General features: G+C 39.8%; 1 protein-coding gene across 2 annotated transcripts in view; it reads right to left on the reverse strand.

The window, feature by feature from the left end:
* Nucleotides 1–1,654: 1,654 nt before the first annotated feature.
* pcbp3 (poly(rC) binding protein 3) overlaps nt 1,655–18,099 on the reverse strand; it is a 54,691-nt gene continuing 38,246 nt past the window's right edge. The window contains exons 9-15 of one of the 2 annotated variants that reach the window (XM_030111463.1): nt 17,036–17,164; nt 15,249–15,323; nt 12,027–12,068; nt 11,004–11,082; nt 7,188–7,240; nt 6,533–6,702; nt 1,655–2,624 (exon numbers count right to left, since the gene is read on the reverse strand). In XM_030111463.1, coding sequence (XP_029967323.1) covers nt 2,588–2,624; nt 6,533–6,702; nt 7,188–7,240; nt 11,004–11,082; nt 12,027–12,068; nt 15,249–15,323; nt 17,036–17,164 — 585 coding nt within the window. In that variant the 3' untranslated portion in view covers nt 1,655–2,587. Of the gene's footprint in view, nt 2,625–4,430; nt 4,609–6,532; nt 6,703–7,187; nt 7,241–11,003; nt 11,083–12,026; nt 12,069–15,248; nt 15,324–17,035; nt 17,165–18,099 lie in introns of those variants that run through there. The other variant, XM_030111462.1, reaches the window with a different exon arrangement.

Below are 18,099 nucleotides of genomic sequence, written 5' to 3' on the forward strand. Positions count from 1 at the left end.
AAGAACCTTGGCCTTCACAGATAAGAGACTATCAGGAGAAATTTTCAAACCGCTAAGCTCCGTGTCTCCCTCATGGGCGCACGGTGACGTCTGAACAACTCCAGCAAAAATGGACGTTTTTTTTTTTTTCTTTTTTTTTTATTCCACATAACCAGAAGTGCCATTTAGAGGTCAGATAAGAGTACTTGCTTCTTATTGAGTTTCTAGAGAAGAAATGAAAAAATTGTACAACTCATTTGGCTTCTCTTTTGTGTCAGTCTTGATCGTGTTCTTTGGAAACCATTGAAAAAAATGACAGCATATAGGATGTGATTTTTGCAAATAAGTAAAATTATCATGTACTGCATCGGAACTGATAAACTTGGGTACCTTCAGGTTTTTGAAAAGATAACTTCTAAAATATCTAAACAATCAACATGTAGGCTGTCAGTGCCATACAGAGTTTTGATTTGATGTGAGTTTTATTTTGATATTCTTAAAAAATATAAAAAATATGGCCACCCTCAGTCTCAAGCCTCCATATTGTTCAGTGAATGCAGGGCTGCAGGATATACTACAAATTATTGTGATATCAATATTGGTGGTATACAGTTTGTTTGTCATTATGTTTCATGCACTGTTCATTCATGCTCTGCATGTCTACATATCTGGCCAATCAGATCAATATGACATTATACACATGTGGAAACAGGAGAGAAGTCTGAAGAACAAAAAAAAAAACAAAAAAAAAACTGAAGTCGACAATCTAGTGCCCTCCTGAAACTGCAGATATATAAATTACATCAAAATTGAGATAGAAATCTCAAAACTTCATGCAGCAGAGTTTTTTATTCATTGTACTACTTGACAGCCTCGCCATGTCTCATAACTTTGACTGATACCGTGCAGCCCCAATGTGACAGTCAGTCAAAGCAACTAGTCTTGTCTCAGGATGTGTGGTGAATCAGTTCCAGCTGAACTCTCAACTTTAGCCTGAATAATTTAACAATTATCAGTGTAGTGATGCATACAGAGCCTTTTCTTGTAAAATTGCAATCGGGTCAGAATAAACTCAGTTTAAGAATCCAGTAGGAAAAAAAAAAGTTATAAGAAAAATTCTGACTGGTTTGATAGTAGAGGAAATTATTTCCCTGATTTCTTTCTCTGCAGTGAGAGGAAAGAAGTGAAGATTTAAGCCTGTTTCGACTACAAATGTTTTCCATGCTTGTGAAGCACTGAAACTAAAATCGTCATGTTGAAAACAGCTTTCCAAACCTTTTGAGTGGGGATGCACCTTTACTTCTATTCAAAGGATGAGTACAGGTAAGAGTTCTACCCTTTAAAAACTTTAGCTCCCCGGTATCGATATGAGTACTTATTCATATTCAACAAGTATGTGAAGGTTATGCTTATCCTGACACTGGTACTGGCGCATCCCTGCTTCTGACAGTTTCCCTGCTTTTACAGACGCCTCCGAAGGAGTCAGATTCCAGTTGAACGTGAAACATTAGAAGTTGAAAACGTATCGCTTTACATTCAGCTTCACATCAAGTGCAATCCGTTCCTTTGCAAATGAGACGAGCTGAAACAGATGGCGTCTTTAGAGTCATATCGCCGGCAACCAATTCATAGATGGAGCAAAGAGTGTGGCTGCTAACGTTTCACACATGCTAATCAGTGAGGGACGGCTTTCTTCCACCCAAACAGGACGTGATGACCATGAGTGTGACTTCCCAGCAGCCTTTTGAGCCTCTGAAATATCTTTAAATAGGCCTCACATGAGTGCAGACGTACCACTCGACCGCGCGGAGACAATTCCCACGGCCATGAGACCCGCCACTCTGATCGACAGTTGCAACGAGACGGCAGCATACATAACATGATCGCATGGCTGCGGCGCGCAGAGGAATGAATCGCGCCTTATTTATGGCTTGCATTTGAATTTCACTCCAGGCTGCCGTCATTTACTTGACATAAATTCACAATTTTCTTTGTCGAGAGAAACACGAGCGCCGGGTGTTCTCGGAATGCAGAATCCGTTTTGATCAGCCTTCCTATTCGGTGCGTGTTTCCACCTGTTCAGTCGCAGGTCATTTTATCGTGTTCGTGAAGCACTGAGACAAACAGGTGACCGGCTGCGGGCACACAGTGAAGCGCTCACGCCATCACTCATGAAAGAAATGAAGCATCGAGGCTCGACGTTTAAACCTTTGGGCTGGAGCACTGAAACTTCTCTTCAAAGAATTTGTCAGGTGAATTTCAGCATTTGCTTTCAGGTGCGTGAAATAAAAGTGACAAATGTACAGTGAGGTGTGGCGATATGAGGAAAAACAAAGCGGTGCAGCAGGTGAGATGTCGTGAAGGGTGCTGGAGAGCCAAAAACAGTAAAGCCACCATATTCCGGGAAAACAGAAACGACGAGGGGGCTTCAGAAGGTCGTGAGGACGAGTCTTTGCAGATACGTGTTTGCAGTAAATACAATATGTAATCAAACTCAAATATCAAGAAATACAGAGAAATCAATCATTAAACTAGCGGCAATGCTTTTTTTTTTTTTATTATTTGTTCTTTCTTTTTTTGGCTCAAGGGTCATGTGATGGGAGGGAAATTAGAGTGTGCCCATTCCAGTGACTTCAGACGTCAGCCTAAAACAGTACAGGAGAGGAGGGAGGGTGTTCGGAGAGGGAGGGCAGAGGGGTGTTGGGGGCGGGGCGGGGCGGGGTGGGGTGGGGTGGTAGACAGAAAATAAGACAGCTGTGAAAGAAGGAACTTTCGCTTGCTGGAGTGAAAGTTATGCCCGTGTTTGGAACATCTTCCCGCCGAACCTGCTCGTTCCCACCGACATGGCAGAACAGCTGTAAGCCTCTACAGTAGTACTGTAACACCCCCGCCCCGCCCCCACCCCTCTCATGAAGCCATGCACTGGACTGGAACGATTGATGGCGTCATGAAATGCCTGACAACATATTTCCCCACACAGGCATCACATCACTCTTTCTTTCTTTCTTTCTTTCTTTCTTTCTTTTTTTTTTTTTACTAACAGCATTACTCAATGGCAGTCATGTACTCCTTTTTTTAAACTTTTGTTCATTTTCCAGTTTTTATTCATTTTACTTTGCATACAGTGACACAGAAGGACTTAATTCATCTAATATAACAAGGACAGAAACTCATGTTGTGCGATAGTATTCTTGGCCTAAGGCATGCTAAATAAATAAATAAAGGGATAGTTTGACATTTTTCTCAGGAAAATAAACTTTTCCACATCTAATGTTGAGTTTTTTTAAAGGATCGGTTGTGTAATTTTACCTCCTGAGATTTTAATAAACATCTTTCTTTTAGCAGACGCAGTACATCCATTTCTTAAATGCCACTTATGTGCTTTAGGAGGCAGTAGTGAGTCACTGAAGGACTCATCTTCATATTAGCTCTTTTTTATTTCTGGTACTGGCAGTTAGTTGTGGTTCGTAATTATAAGGAGATGCAGACTCTGTTATGTTCACTGTCCAATGTATATTGATGTTAACTCGACAGGTCGGGTAATTATCTGCTAGCTTAGCATGCTAAAAATCTCTGGTACCTTTCAAGGTTACATATTGAAACATTTTGCTCATGATTTTCCAGTTTTATTCAGTACATTTACATGTGTGTGTAAACAATACATATAAACGAACTAAAGAGGAAAGACTACAGTGAGCCTTAATTACAGTTTATGTTTACATGGAGTTCTGCGTTGATATCACGCAGTATGTCGTTTTGACAAGAATGAAATACGCAACCAATCAGTGGTATTATTTCACATGTAATATACATTTATAGAGTGTTTAAATAGCTGTACATTGATATGATCAACTCATATGCCAGCTCAGAAGCCATGCTAACAATTAGCTACTGCAATAAATAGGCAAGAAAACTAGAAGAATGAATACAGAACGTTGTGAAAACACGATATTGCGCTTTGTTGTAAGTTAATAGCATAACCTGCAATAAAGCACAAACTTATTGAGGAAATGATGTTGATATTGTTTCGTTGTCTTTCCAAAAAAAATGCTCAACTCTGTGTTCAAACTGAAAAACTCAAATTTGACTGAGGAAAGTTTTTATAAGAGGCAGGAAATCAACCTTATGTCTTTGAAAAGTTTCCAATTGAAATGATCCAGCTTACTGGTTTTTTCAGCACAAAATTTAGAATACAATTTGTGACCATTCATTCTTACACCTCTGTTTGATTTTCCAGCACATTAATTACTGAGCCCTCTCAGGTACCACAGAGTGAAATTTGCCCATTTCTAGCAGTTTCCAACATTGACGGTAAGCCGAGCTCACTCCTTGTCCGTGGAGTTTCACACTCATCTTATTGATCTTATCCAACGTTCGATTAAAGAAAAAAAAAAAAGAGAGAGAGAGAGAAGTGAAGAAGCCGAGTTCCCAAAATGTCAAACTATCCAATGATAAATACACTCTCTACATCAGTTGCGTGTGGGGGTCGTCCTACGGGATAACACACAGAGGTGAGCCGTAAAGCTGTGGTGCTGTTGTTAGCTTCTGAAAAGAGAGCCAGATAAGGGGTGACCTCAGGATGTAGTCATGGAGTTGGGGTCATTCCACATGGCAGCCACGTCCCTGAACCTGCCATTGGAATGATGGGGGGGAGGGGGGAGGGGAAGCAGTCGCCATTAGTGTACTCTCCTCCCAAATCCCGTTCAGTAGAAGTGAATAAAATGTCTTTTTTTTTTTGTTGTTGTTGAGCTAATGCTAATAACATTTGACTCGGAGGTGTGTGTCGGCCTGCGGACATCCGTGACACTCAGTCTTCTCAGAGCTGCACCGATAATAGACGACAAGTTTCAATGAACCGGAATGGGGAGTGTTGCGTAATACCTCTATTAATCCACTTCTTTGAGCAATTGCATAATTCAGGGTTATTTTTAAGGCTGCATTCAGTTTGAAAAATCCATGATAATCTCACACCCCATTTGCACAACGTTTCAAGAGAAAAGGCACACACGCACACGCACACACACACGCACACACACACACACACACACACACACACACACACACACACACACACACACACACACACACGCTCAGTCTTGTATTTCTATCCTTGTGGGGACCGTCCATTGACTCCCATTCATGTCTAGCCCCTAACCCTGACCCTTACCCTAACCCTAACCCACACCACAATAAAGCCTAACCCTAAAGAAATGTTTTTGCACTTTTACTTTTTTCAGTAACAACAACATGGTCAAGAAAACACTGTTTCTCCTACTTAGGACCGGAAAAAGGTCCCCACAAGGCACGTCGTTCCACGTTTTGCTATCCTTGTGGGGACATTTGGCCCCGACAAGGATAGAAATACAAGAACACACACACACACACACACACACGCCCACAGAGAACAAGACATTGACAAACAGTGGAGGGCGCCACTGTTGTTATCGTCCTTCTACTCACACATCTGTAAGTTTTGCTTTCCCCATATGCACAGAGATGGAAGGGGAATATTTTCTAAAAGTTCTACATTTGGAGCTCCCTTCTAAAAGCTGCGTTTTCAGTGGATCCATGCTCCATTGTGATGTAAACAATGAAATTTTCTATTTTCACTTCAAAGTATTGTCGTGTAAATGAGGCCTCAAATCTATTTGGATCTTCTTTTGCCTTGTACAAAGAGTGTGTTCTACTTTCAAGAGTCTGTTTGGATTAAAGATAACTTTAAGTACAAACAGGCTCGTTCTATCCTAGGTGTTTGTGGTAAATAATAAATCTCAGACAACCAAAAAAATCACAGCAACACCAAATTTGAAATATGGAAACTCAATTTGTGTTTTTAAATTAAAAAAAAAGTTAAAATCTTAAAAATCATTACAGAAGGCAAGCAGAACATATATCCTAATAATAATTTGTCCATAGTTATATTCTATACTTTTTGTGTATGGTTAAAGGTTTAATCATTCTGCCAAACATTACTTTACAGTAGTTCCTCCTGCAACATGAGGCATTCTTTAAATTGAGCGCTTCCCTGGGTTACTTAATAGAATTATCAAGAACAAATTGGCCTCCTTTCCAAATTGATATAAGCATTAAACATTGATAATTCATTTATTGATGATCCAATTTTACTAATCTGCAGGTTCTTTTCAAAGACACAGTTTACTCGTCTCTGCAGATGAGCTGGCAGAGCTCCCACGAGCCACTTCTTCCAAACTTAATGCATTTTAATGTCTACACTGAGCTGGATGTTACCAACAAAAGCTGCCAGGAACAACTGGGAAAAGAGAGAGAGGTGGGAAAAAGGAAACAACCTATGAATAGTCACATTATTCATGACCTCATCTATCTGCTGACCAAACCTGACAGATATTCTCCGATTTCAGGCAGCTCATCAAAGAGTCAGTGTCACGGATGTCAAAACTGAACTGGTGGGCGGGTCCTCGCTTCTCCAAACAGCACTATCACATGTGGCGGTTTGTTTTGGATCGCGTGGACATTGGAAGCGTTTGATCACTTAAATGGCGCAGCGGGCCGGCGGCGGGAGCCGAAAGGTTACCTGGCGTTGATTAGGTACTGGGCCAGGCTGATGTTGGCGGGGGTCCCTGTGATGGTGATCTGGCGCTCTGACGAGCCCTCCATGGCGTTGGCGATTTTGATCTGCGCCCCAGACATCTGTCGAATCTCATTTATTTTGGTTCCTTGGCGTCCAATAATGCACCCTATTAGCTACGAGGAATAGGAAAACACAAGTCTTTGATCTTGAAAGGAAGAAAACCTCTGTGTTCTCTTCAAACATTTGACTTCAATGTGATCAGGCAGGAAATGATGTTTAATGGGTTATGAAATTGTCTTAAGTTGAGTTCAAACTCAGGAACTCAAGTTAGATTAATGATGGCACGGTCAGCAGATCAGCTCATGGGGGGCATTCCACTGTGTCAAGGATTAAAAGTTTGCAGGATCATTATTGCTAATGTCATTCATGTATTCATGTATCATTAATAAAAAGTCAAAGATACTCCAAATGTATCTCTTATCAGTTAATTAAAAACTGTCAAAGAGACCCTTGATCGAATTACTGAAACTTCGAATCAACTTCTGACGCCTTTTCAGTAGAAAGTTTTTCTTCTTCCTTCTATCCGCTTCATTTGAATTTACAAATACAGATCTATTAGAAATCATTTAGCGAGCCTTCCATGAAGCCGATTACTCACATCATTAGGAATGGTGAGTTCATGGGTGCTGGCTGGTGGACTGGCATCCAAACCTGAGTTGGAGAACAAAAGCACAAGAAGGATTACTTGAATTCAGTCAATACATTCCACCTGGGATGAAGGGTTTTGAAAGGAATATGCTGTCATTTTGGAAATACAGCTTTTCAACTGCAAGTTATAAGAGGAACCTGACAACGCTCGCAATGTTGGTGGAGGTTGTCGACATGTTTGACCAACATCAAAACCTGATTCCAAAGTGGAAACACATGGATTGATTCCGTTTCCTTGAAGACCAAAACAGTGGTTTTCAGCCACTTTTTACCAATTAAACATTGCCTGGAGCTGCAATACATTTTTTTTTATTTGCTTCAAGAGTAAAGACTAAAATTTTAGTATTGAACAAAACAAACTGATGTTGCATTTATGAAATCTATACTTAAGAATTTGAGATAATTTGCGTTGTTTTTTACTTTTTGTCATTTTTTACAATTTTAGGAATTTTTAGTTCAGCTATGTTTGTCATTTTTGATGCTTCAGCGATTTTTTCAAAAAAGGGTTAGTTGGTTGAGTGACGAAGCCCTTTCAAAACTACTGTATTGCTGTTTAATTTCTCTCATCATGTCCAACAGGTAGCAATGGAAGTAAATGAGCCTGTCCAAGTTGAATGAAACTGAAACGCAGACTTTGGCAGGAAAAGAAAATCCATATTACATATTTTAAATGACAAGCATAGCTAAAGATTTTTGTTTGTTTGTTTGTTTTTTTAGGTTACATTTGTAACATCAAAATGAGGCCTTGTTTAAACAACAGCATTTCAAGTGAAAATGCATCACTTTTGAGTTTTTCTTTCAGAAAAGTTTCACATTTTGAAAATTATGTTTGTTTCTACAGAAATGGCAGTAAAGCTAAAAAAAACAGATGTTTTCTGGTAAGGCTACTGGAGGGTACTGTTCTTTGCTTTTGTATAATGAAATCACAGGCACATATGCGAAGAACAATTCACTTTAAACATTAACAACGGCGAGCACACCGGGCGTTCTAACGGACAGACAACAGAGTTGGATTGCGACTAAAGAGGACTCTAAACTGTAAAACTACCAAGCGCCAGTGGAATATGGACTGGGAGTCATGACGCTCTGGAGGCCGCCATTGTTCTTGTCCATCTGCTGCGATATGTGCAGAGGAACCATATTACTGCACCTGTGGTGCTCATGCACAGTAGTGGCCTTTCAAAAGTGTAACTTTTTTTTTTTGTTTCCGCATAGACAAAGTCACAGTGTTTTCAAAAAAGTTTTCAAGCTTTTCACTTAAAAACACTGTGCAGATGGCGCCCGAGTCTCCTTTGGAAAGATAATCTGCTGTGCTCTGAAAGCTACTTTGCTCACTACTGAGGGGTTAAAGACAGAAAACATGCGTAAAATTGTGTAAAACTGCCATGTCCGAGTGTAGGCAATCAATCAATCAATCAATCAATCAGTTAGTCACTCAGTCAGTCAATCAATAAACACATAATCAGGCTGGAGTGGACTTCTAGTGAGCTGGAAAACTACTGCCAGGAATATCAGTTAATATTTTATTATGAGCAAGACAATGCCTAAGCGTCATGTGCCTACCCACCACTAGCTGGCGCTACAGTACCATTATAGAAGAGTCCTGTAGTAGTTTATAAGTAGTCAAGAAACTGTGGTCCTGTTCACATGAAAACATTTTCAAGTGAAACCAGAAAACTTTTGTTGTGGTTTGGGTGTCCATTTACATGACAACGGTGCTCGGAGTCACTGAAAATTACTTTTTAAAGAATCTCTGATTCCATCTTCATCTCTGTGTAAACAGCAAAAAGCAAACATTTCCGAAATGCTGCTGCTGCACATGAGCTCTATGGTTGCAGTAAACTGTTCTATGCTTCCTCGAGGACTCATTCACAACAGTGAATGTGTGTGTGCCCTGCACTCTTGTATTTAATTGTGTTTCGATTCATTTACTGCACCATCATCTGGATCACATATGAAGACACATTTCCTTTTTCTTACATTCAGATACTGAGGGGACCGAAATGATGAAGAAAGCATGTTTGCAGCGCAATATTCTATATGTCCGCGTCCACTGGAGAAAATAAAATTACACACCTTATCTTGTAATTATGAGATCCTTATGAGATAAAGAAAAGGGGAACATCTGTAAATCAATCCATATGTGTGTTCTGTATGCTATAATGTAATTAAGAAGAAATGCTGCAGTAAAACCACTTGAAAATTACCACTGAGGACCAGGATCTGTAATAAATGAGTGAGAAACTCATGACAGTTTTGTGTATCTTGGCAACAAATATAAGAAGAAATAAAGTAATAGAGTAGCAGTTGAATACACCATGAAGTCCCATCACCTTTATGCATCAGTATATCCAAGTGTCTCAAACCGAGAAGGACGTAACAGCAGATTAACTGCGATATCACCATCATTTTATGTTTGTCTAGCAATGCGCTTCCATAGTTCTCTGCTTGCACACATGGTTTGATTACATAAAACAGCGCAAATCAGTGGCTCCTTTAAAAATACTACATAGCTGTCAGTGGTTTTGCCATTTCTGTGAAAACAGACCTCATTTTCAAAACGTTCCTATCTAAATGCCAAACGTTTTTTTTTTTAAAAAACAAAATGCAAAATTAATGCGTTATAACTTGATATCCACTCTGAAATTCAATGAACTGACAGTTAATGCTGCAGATGATGTTACCGATTCACACTCAGGTTTGTTTGATATGTTTAAGCTTTTATTCCACCTAGTCTGAGACAATAACACGTATTCGGTTCACCGTGATGATAACTGAAAGGATAGCTTCTAATTAACTTATTACATTTTTGGAATACCACACAGAGCGTTGTTTGCTTTTAAAATCCAATATGGTTGCTGAAGATTCTGATGAAAGGCTTCAATTGTTTGGTTTTTTTTATTATTATTTTTTGGGAAATGCTTAACTATACATTTTGCCTGCCTTCTGAGTGTTTTCGTTTTTCTTGAGCAGTCCAAGAAGTCTGGATTAAAATGTTTGTTTGGTCGACAGAGAGATGAGTCACCAGGAACACATACTTCTGTCAGCTCTTTTATTCACATGGTATCAGTCCACTCATTTAATTTGCCATAAGAAAGTAAAATTGAAAAGCAAAACTTTCAAGATAAGGAAAAAAAAAAAAAAAAAACCCTTGATGATTATTTGCCGACTTATGCAACTTCCGGTTTGTGGAGCAGAAACACATTTCCAGGAGCGCCCATATCTGAAGAGCCTTGTTGATCCAATAACTGATTCACCCCATGATGGCAATTTGCACATCCTTTTCAGGCAGTCTATTCATGAGACCTTCAATTCATCTTTCGCAAACACACATGCCGGTCATGAAAAGACTAATACCTTTACCAAGGTCTGAGTGAAACAGTTCCTTTCAGATAAGGAGGAGATCCGGTCGATTATTACGGCACAATGCGGCCTGCCCGTTCCCCTGAAGGTTTTCGTCTTTCAGCGAAAAGTAAAACAGCCTTAAAAACATGGTCGAGGAAAGATGTGTGTCCTGTCGCCAAGAGATAATGCAATTTTCGAACACATCGTTTTAAAGTGAATCCCGGTGTCATTTTCTCTGGCATCCTATCAGACGACTCCGAGAGAAAAATATATACATGGAAAAAAATCAAAGAAGGATAGAAACCACAGGGGCCAAGGCATGCTGTGCTAAAAGAGAGATAAGGTGCAAGGTAGGGAAAGAAGAAATGTTTCTCTGGATGCAAAGAGAAGGAAGTATCTATAGGGCCTCGTGGGTACGTACCAGGGAAAGCAGGGGTGGTCTGTCCGAGAGGGGTAAAGGGGGTTTGCTGCATAGCCAACTGGTGGAGCTTGGTCAACTGCTGAAGGGTTAGGAGGGAAAGTAGAACTAAGAGGTTACTGTTACACAGGTCACACCAAGAAATGAAGCCAACCAAAACCAGAGTGAAGAAACGGTGAGGAGGAGGAGGAGGAGGTCATGACACAGGGTGGTGGAGGACGAAAAGTACAAAAAGAGACAGAGAGGGGAGGCGGGTGATTGTCACGGACATGGAAATAGCTCGATAATTTGACGTTCAGTACTACCTGTTCCCGTACAATCGCCACACACGCTGATGTATTATTTTTAGTGCATCCACTTGTGAGCAGACCGTAATTAAATGCTGGGAAATGTGTCATTTACCTCCTCAATTACGACACGGCTTTCGAGTGGGCGCTTTCAGCTCACGATCCGAGAACCTTCGGTTTCACATGCATGTAAGAGCGGGCGCTCTCAACCCCGACATGGTCACGGGGTGTCTGCCCCCCCCACTGCTGTGTACGATTTTCATCAGGACGGAGGGAAGATGGATGCTGTAAAGGCTTCTTCTCCTTTTAAGAGGAGTTTTAATGAGGGCGGAAGAGGGTGTCAAGCCTGCGCTTGAGTGATTGTACCGTCAACCACCGACTCCAATGGCATCAATCACTGCCCAACTTTGAATTAGTGGATCTGACACAAGGTAGCTCTTGAGATGCTCTGACGACAAGGACAGATGAAGGCAGATTATTAATGGAGACTATATGGTCCGCTGGAATTAAAGGGGTGTCTACATCAGATCTGCCATAACTGTCTTTGCCTTTGTCATTAGCACCAGGAGTCACCAATTTATTATCAACCACTCTAACCTCTACCTATAGGCAGACAGTCATTCCAGCACGACCTGCCTCGATCCCAATGATTGTTCCTTCCAGTCGAGTTTTTCTTCAGGTTGTAAAGATGCCACGGGTTTATGTGTTAATCTGATTTAAAAGAGACTTAAGAACTTACATCTGGGTGTGGTATGGCGTACTGTCCCTGAATTGTGTAGGCCTGGAAAGATGAGAAAAAGAGAGCAGATTTCAGTACAAGAAGTGAAAAAAAAAGAAGACATCAGACAAAAGCGGAATAAGCTTTTGAAGTCTGATCTATGGGTGGTCAGAGAGGTGCCCGCAGGCAAGTGGTAACCCCACAGGGACCTTGTGAACAGCCTTTAGGGCATTTTCGAAAGAAAGCCAGTACAAACATGATGTTATTTAAAATATTTGTATTTCTGAAAATATCACCAAACTTGCCATTGGTGCAAAAACGTAATGTGGTGTTGGAAAAAAAACAAAACAATTCTAAGTTTCTAACTATCAAGAGGGATATTCACAAAGCCACTGGACATTTGTTCTCTTCCTTTGTGATGTTTGAACAATTTCAGATGAACAAAGCTAATCTGAGCCTTTTCAAATGTATTGAATGTTTGTTGTCAGACCAGTTTTCATAACAAGCAGCCATTTGTATTCGTCTTTTCCACTGAAGTAGATCTCAGTTTCTTTTTCTTGGAACAGCCTTAAAACAATAAACCATGTGACGAGGAAGGAAAGTTGCAAATACAAAGTTTGCGATTTAACACTTCTGATTGCTCATTTAAATAATGTTTTTGCTCTGTTATCTCTCAACGAATCTGAAACTTTAATATTTTTTCCACGTCAGAAATAGAATCGGTTGTGATTCATATGTGTCTCGACGGAAATGTGTGATCCGTATGGCATAGTATAATCGTTTGACTTTAAAGTAAGATTTGTCAATAAATGAACATCCAACATGTGATCATGTTCAACATTGCAAAAACTAATTTTCCATCAGAAAGAACGTTTGTAGCTGATGTCCATGTCTTGGTGCTTTGGGAGATGTTCTTACAAATACCAGCGCTCTGAGTTACACCAGAATTGTTTTTTTATTGCTTCATTTTTCCAGTTTCCACCAGCAGATACTTCAAAGAAGTATTTGACTTTATTTTTCTAAGATTTGTGTATTTTCATTCTTCTGATTCTCATTTTAAATCCTGTTTAAAAAATGTTCAGATTCACAAGGCTTTTTATGAAGTAATTTCTTGTAGCGTTCTGAATGAACATGAATAAAAGACTTTTTTTTTTTCTTAACTGGCTCACCAAACCCATGGTACACCTGTGATTCACCAGAGCAATGTGACTTTCCAGAAAGCTGCAGGTTGTTTGTGGCCAGGTTTTCTTTACACGCGTCGGCCCTCAATCGAAATAGAACCATTCTCAGATATTGAGCATGAATGCATGGAAACATGATTAATCACAGTTCAGCCAGTCTTTTGCATATCGGTAATATCACGCCTAAGTGCATACACAGTGTGAATATTGATGTAACGATATCAGTAAATTTGCTCTATATTGTGCAGCTCTACTGGGTTGCTTATAATCACACTTTCATAACACAAGTGATTGTGTTTGGACGATTAGCATGCTGTTGATTTATTTAAGGATTTAACATTCTAAAAAATGTTTCTTCACACTGACTACCGGTAATTATCTTGCAGCATAAAGTTCTTATTGTAACTATATCAAAATTCAATTCAGCTAAAACCATCTATAAACTAAGGAAACAGATGATGCTGACTTTCACACCAGTTAACCAACATCAGCCCTCTGTGTTCACATTCACGTCAAATAACTGTGTGAATACACTGGTTTCAGATTTATTATGCTCCTTAGGATTAATGGTGAAAATATTCCATTGAAGAATCTCGGTCATAAAACACATGTTGCACAGGAACGTTGTGTCTTTTAGTAAGGAGGAGCCCAATGAGATCCTGTCATCTCAGTTTTACAGATGCAAAAGGGACCAACTTTGATGACCAGGGAGAAGCATTACTGTAAGTCCTCTTCACTACATCAGTACACAGTACATAAGCTATATTTGGCACCAGTTGGCAATGCAACTTGAGCTTCTTCACAATTCATCATCTTTGGTTCTCCTGTTTCATCTTTAATTCATAAATTCAGCTCCGAGAGCAAAACAGCTGCCGAAGTCTCGAGTGAGTAATTACTCAAATCCCAGTCTAGACTGTAAATGTGTAACGTTGAGTTAAGCAGCATGTTTTCTGTCCATGCATCATATCGAGGTTCCGAGTCACTGTCGCATACGCCTTTCAAAAGTGCACAGGAAAAAAAAAAAAAAAAGAACTAACTTTGCAGCATTGCTTCACTGTAAGTTTTCTATAGAGGAGGTATTCGGGCAGTTCCTTCTGTGCTGCACAGCGGTTTGTGTGCTTTGTCTGCAAACACACTTTGAGTGTGTTTGCGTATCAACATTTTTCAAAACAGGTCTTATATATTATCTTGTCTGGACACTTCAATTGGGTCTTCCATTTAACTCCCACTGGGTCTGATTTCCAGACAAAGAAAAGCCCCCAAATTGGAGTCATTACTAGTAGTTATGTGCTGTGTTTCTCAAATGCATCTCTTTTATTCCCCAAAATTTGCAAATGCATTCAGCTGCTTATAACAGAACCATGGAAATAAATCTAATATATTAGGCCTCATTATTTCAGAATTAGACATGGCCTCACCATAAAACAACATTGGCGAAGTCGGGAAGCTGTATTTGTAGTAACTAAAAGTCAGGGGACAAAGGAGGAAGGCTTTGTCAAATAGACATATAATGATGTTTCCAAAGAAAGAAGTTGTGGCCTGTTGGAAAAGATTTTCACACATAGAATACCTTTGTCACACAAGTATCCAACAAAAATCTGCAGTGATTTGATTTCACATGCAGATGTTAGTTTTAGTAATGGATTGAAGTCGTGTCAGGTGGATGTTTGCGAAACTTTCATTGCCTGATCCCTGTTTTCTGGTACATTTTAGGAAAAATATCCAATAATGTCAAAGGCCCCTATTACACCACAGTATTTCATGTGGGAATGTATCGTTTTACCTTTTCATTTCAGAAACTTTTACATTCAGATGACAGCCTTTTGAAAAAAAAAAAAAATGTTGATTTTCACAGAAAATGCTGAAACAATGTAGCTTTCATGTTCGGCCAGAAGTTGGCGCTGTCGGTTGTGTTTGTAATGAAACCACACACATGCAGACATAGAACAATATGCTACTGCCGATATTCAAAACGCAAAGTTTTCCATTTTCACTCTTTGTCATGTAAACGCAGGCCGAAAAAAAAAAAAAGAAAGAAAAAAAATTTGAGCTCAGCACTTACCTGGCCACCAGAAAAAATGACTGGGGTGGAGGCGGGCTTTGGGCGATAAGGGATAGTGGCACCTTTTGGTGGAGACTAGGAGACATGCAGGAGAAAAACAGAGTCAGTCTGAGGTGAGTACGCATGAAGAAATAATGTTCAGCATAATGCTGACTACTGTAAGTTTATCTGTTTTGATATTGCTAATAAACCATCACTACCTCTGATATGACAATAAAACCTCCAGAGTCCTACAAAAAAATGGAACTGATGTTTGGGTTCAGTAGCTCACAAAAGCAAAAAACTCCCTCATCATACCTCTCAGACTGCTCAATGAAATACAAAACTATGGCTAGGAGCTAGTTAGCTTAGCCATGGTGACGAGTCTCATCTAACCTGACTGTCAAATACCAAAAACTTCAGCTTGATTTAAATGAATTCAGTAGCATTATTACAATGTTCAAATAAGATGTGTTAATATGTAAAGGTTTTAGGTTGAAATTTATTTATTTTTTGTATTGGCATGTATGTATAGCACCTTTATCTTAAGATATAATGCATGGTGTAATTTGTAATGGTGTAATTTTCTTTAAAACGTTACTAAGAAGATGCTGAATTTAAATTTTCATGTGTGTATATATGCATGTATTTATGTATTGAATACTAATACTTTTTCCTCTTTCTCTACTTTCAAACTGCTAACAGTTAAAGTTGTGTTGCCTCCTCCCCATTGAGTAGGCTTTGCATACAAGTTAGATTTTGGCTATTAGACACTATGAAATGAGACTATTTGGTGGGTTTTGGGTTAAAAAAAAAAAAAATCTGCATCAATGAGCAGATGTGTGTTTGTGGAGATTGCCGGCGACCTCTCCTGAACCGAAAATCCCCTCAAGTTGCTAATCAGACCGTAAAGATGTATTCATTCTCCCCATAATCACATTGCTAAGGTCCTACACAAGATGAAACCAGCTCTCAGTAACAAAAGGAAAAAAGATGACTAAGAGGCAGCAGAGTCCCCGACTGTGAGGAATGTCAGAATTAGTGGGTAGGTTTTGAAAACAACTGAAAATATTCTTTTCACGGACTCAAAAAATAGGATCCATGAAGCTGGGAGGTTCTGGTTGTGTAGTTTCTTGGCAATGGGAGCAGAAAAGCTTTGTATGTGTGTATGCGCCTAAATGCATTGCAAGGTTTCTGTTTTATTGTGAATGCACCTGCTTTTATATCAAAGCCAGCAGGGAGGTGGTTTCAACAAGAAAGTCAGGGGGTTGCAAACTTACTATAATGACACAGAGTTATTGATTCATGCTGTGCTGCAGCAACAAGGCTATTCAAGACTGTGGAGAGGGCTTAATCAAATTTCCTCCGTAGCTGCTGTGCTGTGGTGGGAGGAGTGCCCACTTAGGTATAATATCCTCAAAGACAATATCCAGACACAGCAACAGCCTTCTGAATGTTGCTGACAGTATCATGCGTTACCTGTCAGTTCAGTTTGGATAGTCGTGCACAAAAAGCGTTAAGCGATAATTGGATGCTGCTTTCACCTATATGCGTTGAGCTGATTTAATCGCAACCTTGAGACGCACACAACAAATAATTCCTCAATAGCCTTCGATTATTACCGCAACTGAATTGAAACACAGAACAAAATGACCCTCTTAGCACATAGTTAATGGCTGTGGACTGCAATTAGGTGGCGATTCTGTGGTGGGAAATGTGTTTTTTTTCACAGCCATGAGCATTAAATATCATCCGTCTATAGTCAGAACATCTCAAAACAAGCATCTCTCTGTCTGCCTGTACTTTACCTCCAGCATGACTACACAGATTTGTTTGACACACTGGATGATGGCTTCTGGGGTCCCGGAGATTGTCACCGCACGTTCCGTGGAGTTGGGCAGCATGTCCCCCGCCACCTGCACCTGCGCCCCTGTGGACTGGAGCAGAGAGAGCAACTTTGAGGGATTCTCCCACGCTGACACAACTCAATCGTAACACTTATACAGGTATTCCCACGAGGCGCTTTCAAAGCGTGCAGGCGCTCAAATTGAAATTGATTGGTAGACCACCCATCAGGGTTGTCCCGCAACTTTTCCATGTGTCAGGATTCCAGAGACGGCACGTCAGACTTTGAAAGAGTTCCGTGTTAATTCTGATCTTCAGTCTACCTCCTTTGCGATGCTGTCAACCTTTTACATTCGTATATATGGGAGGGTAAATACGTGCTTCTTTTTCACGATTGCTAAACTTTTCAGCTTTCATTTAGTGACAAGAAAGCAGCAGAGGTGCTGCTTTTCCTCTGCAGCAGCCTAAACACTTTAAAGGCTTATTGATTTCTTTGAACCAGACCTATACCTTGGTGATGGTCGGTCATCGAGTTCACCTTTTCCACTGAAGCATAATGACTTGATCGTTTTGTTTTAGATTGTGGAACTTTAAGAATTTGTGGTTCTCATGCTAACGTTAACAATCAATACCAAGAAAATGAATATTGGTGGAGAGGTTGCCTCGTTTTCAAATTGAAAACATCACAGACACTTGCTGTTTTTCCTCCCATCTCATAATACACTCACATACGATTTGATAGTACTAGAGTTAAACAAAACCCTTGGGTAATTCAGATATTGATTTTTTATTTTTTATGATATTGCTCTCCATAGTGGTTAGTGGAGTGATGTGATACTTCCAGATCTGTTTCTTTCTGTATGCTGCAAGCTCTCCAGTTGAATGAATGGGTTTCCTCCAGTTTTTTCCCACAGTACAAAGACACTCAGTGCATTTACATGGGACTTTTTATTTCTGTTTAAATCCGAAAAAAGGTTAATTTTGCTCTAAAATGAACATGTAAACACCTGAAAACTTGTTCGGAATT

The sequence above is a fragment of the Salarias fasciatus genome, chromosome 16, assembly GCF_902148845.1.
Source record: "Salarias fasciatus chromosome 16, fSalaFa1.1, whole genome shotgun sequence".
NCBI classification, from domain to species: Eukaryota; Metazoa; Chordata; class Actinopteri; order Blenniiformes; family Blenniidae; genus Salarias; species Salarias fasciatus.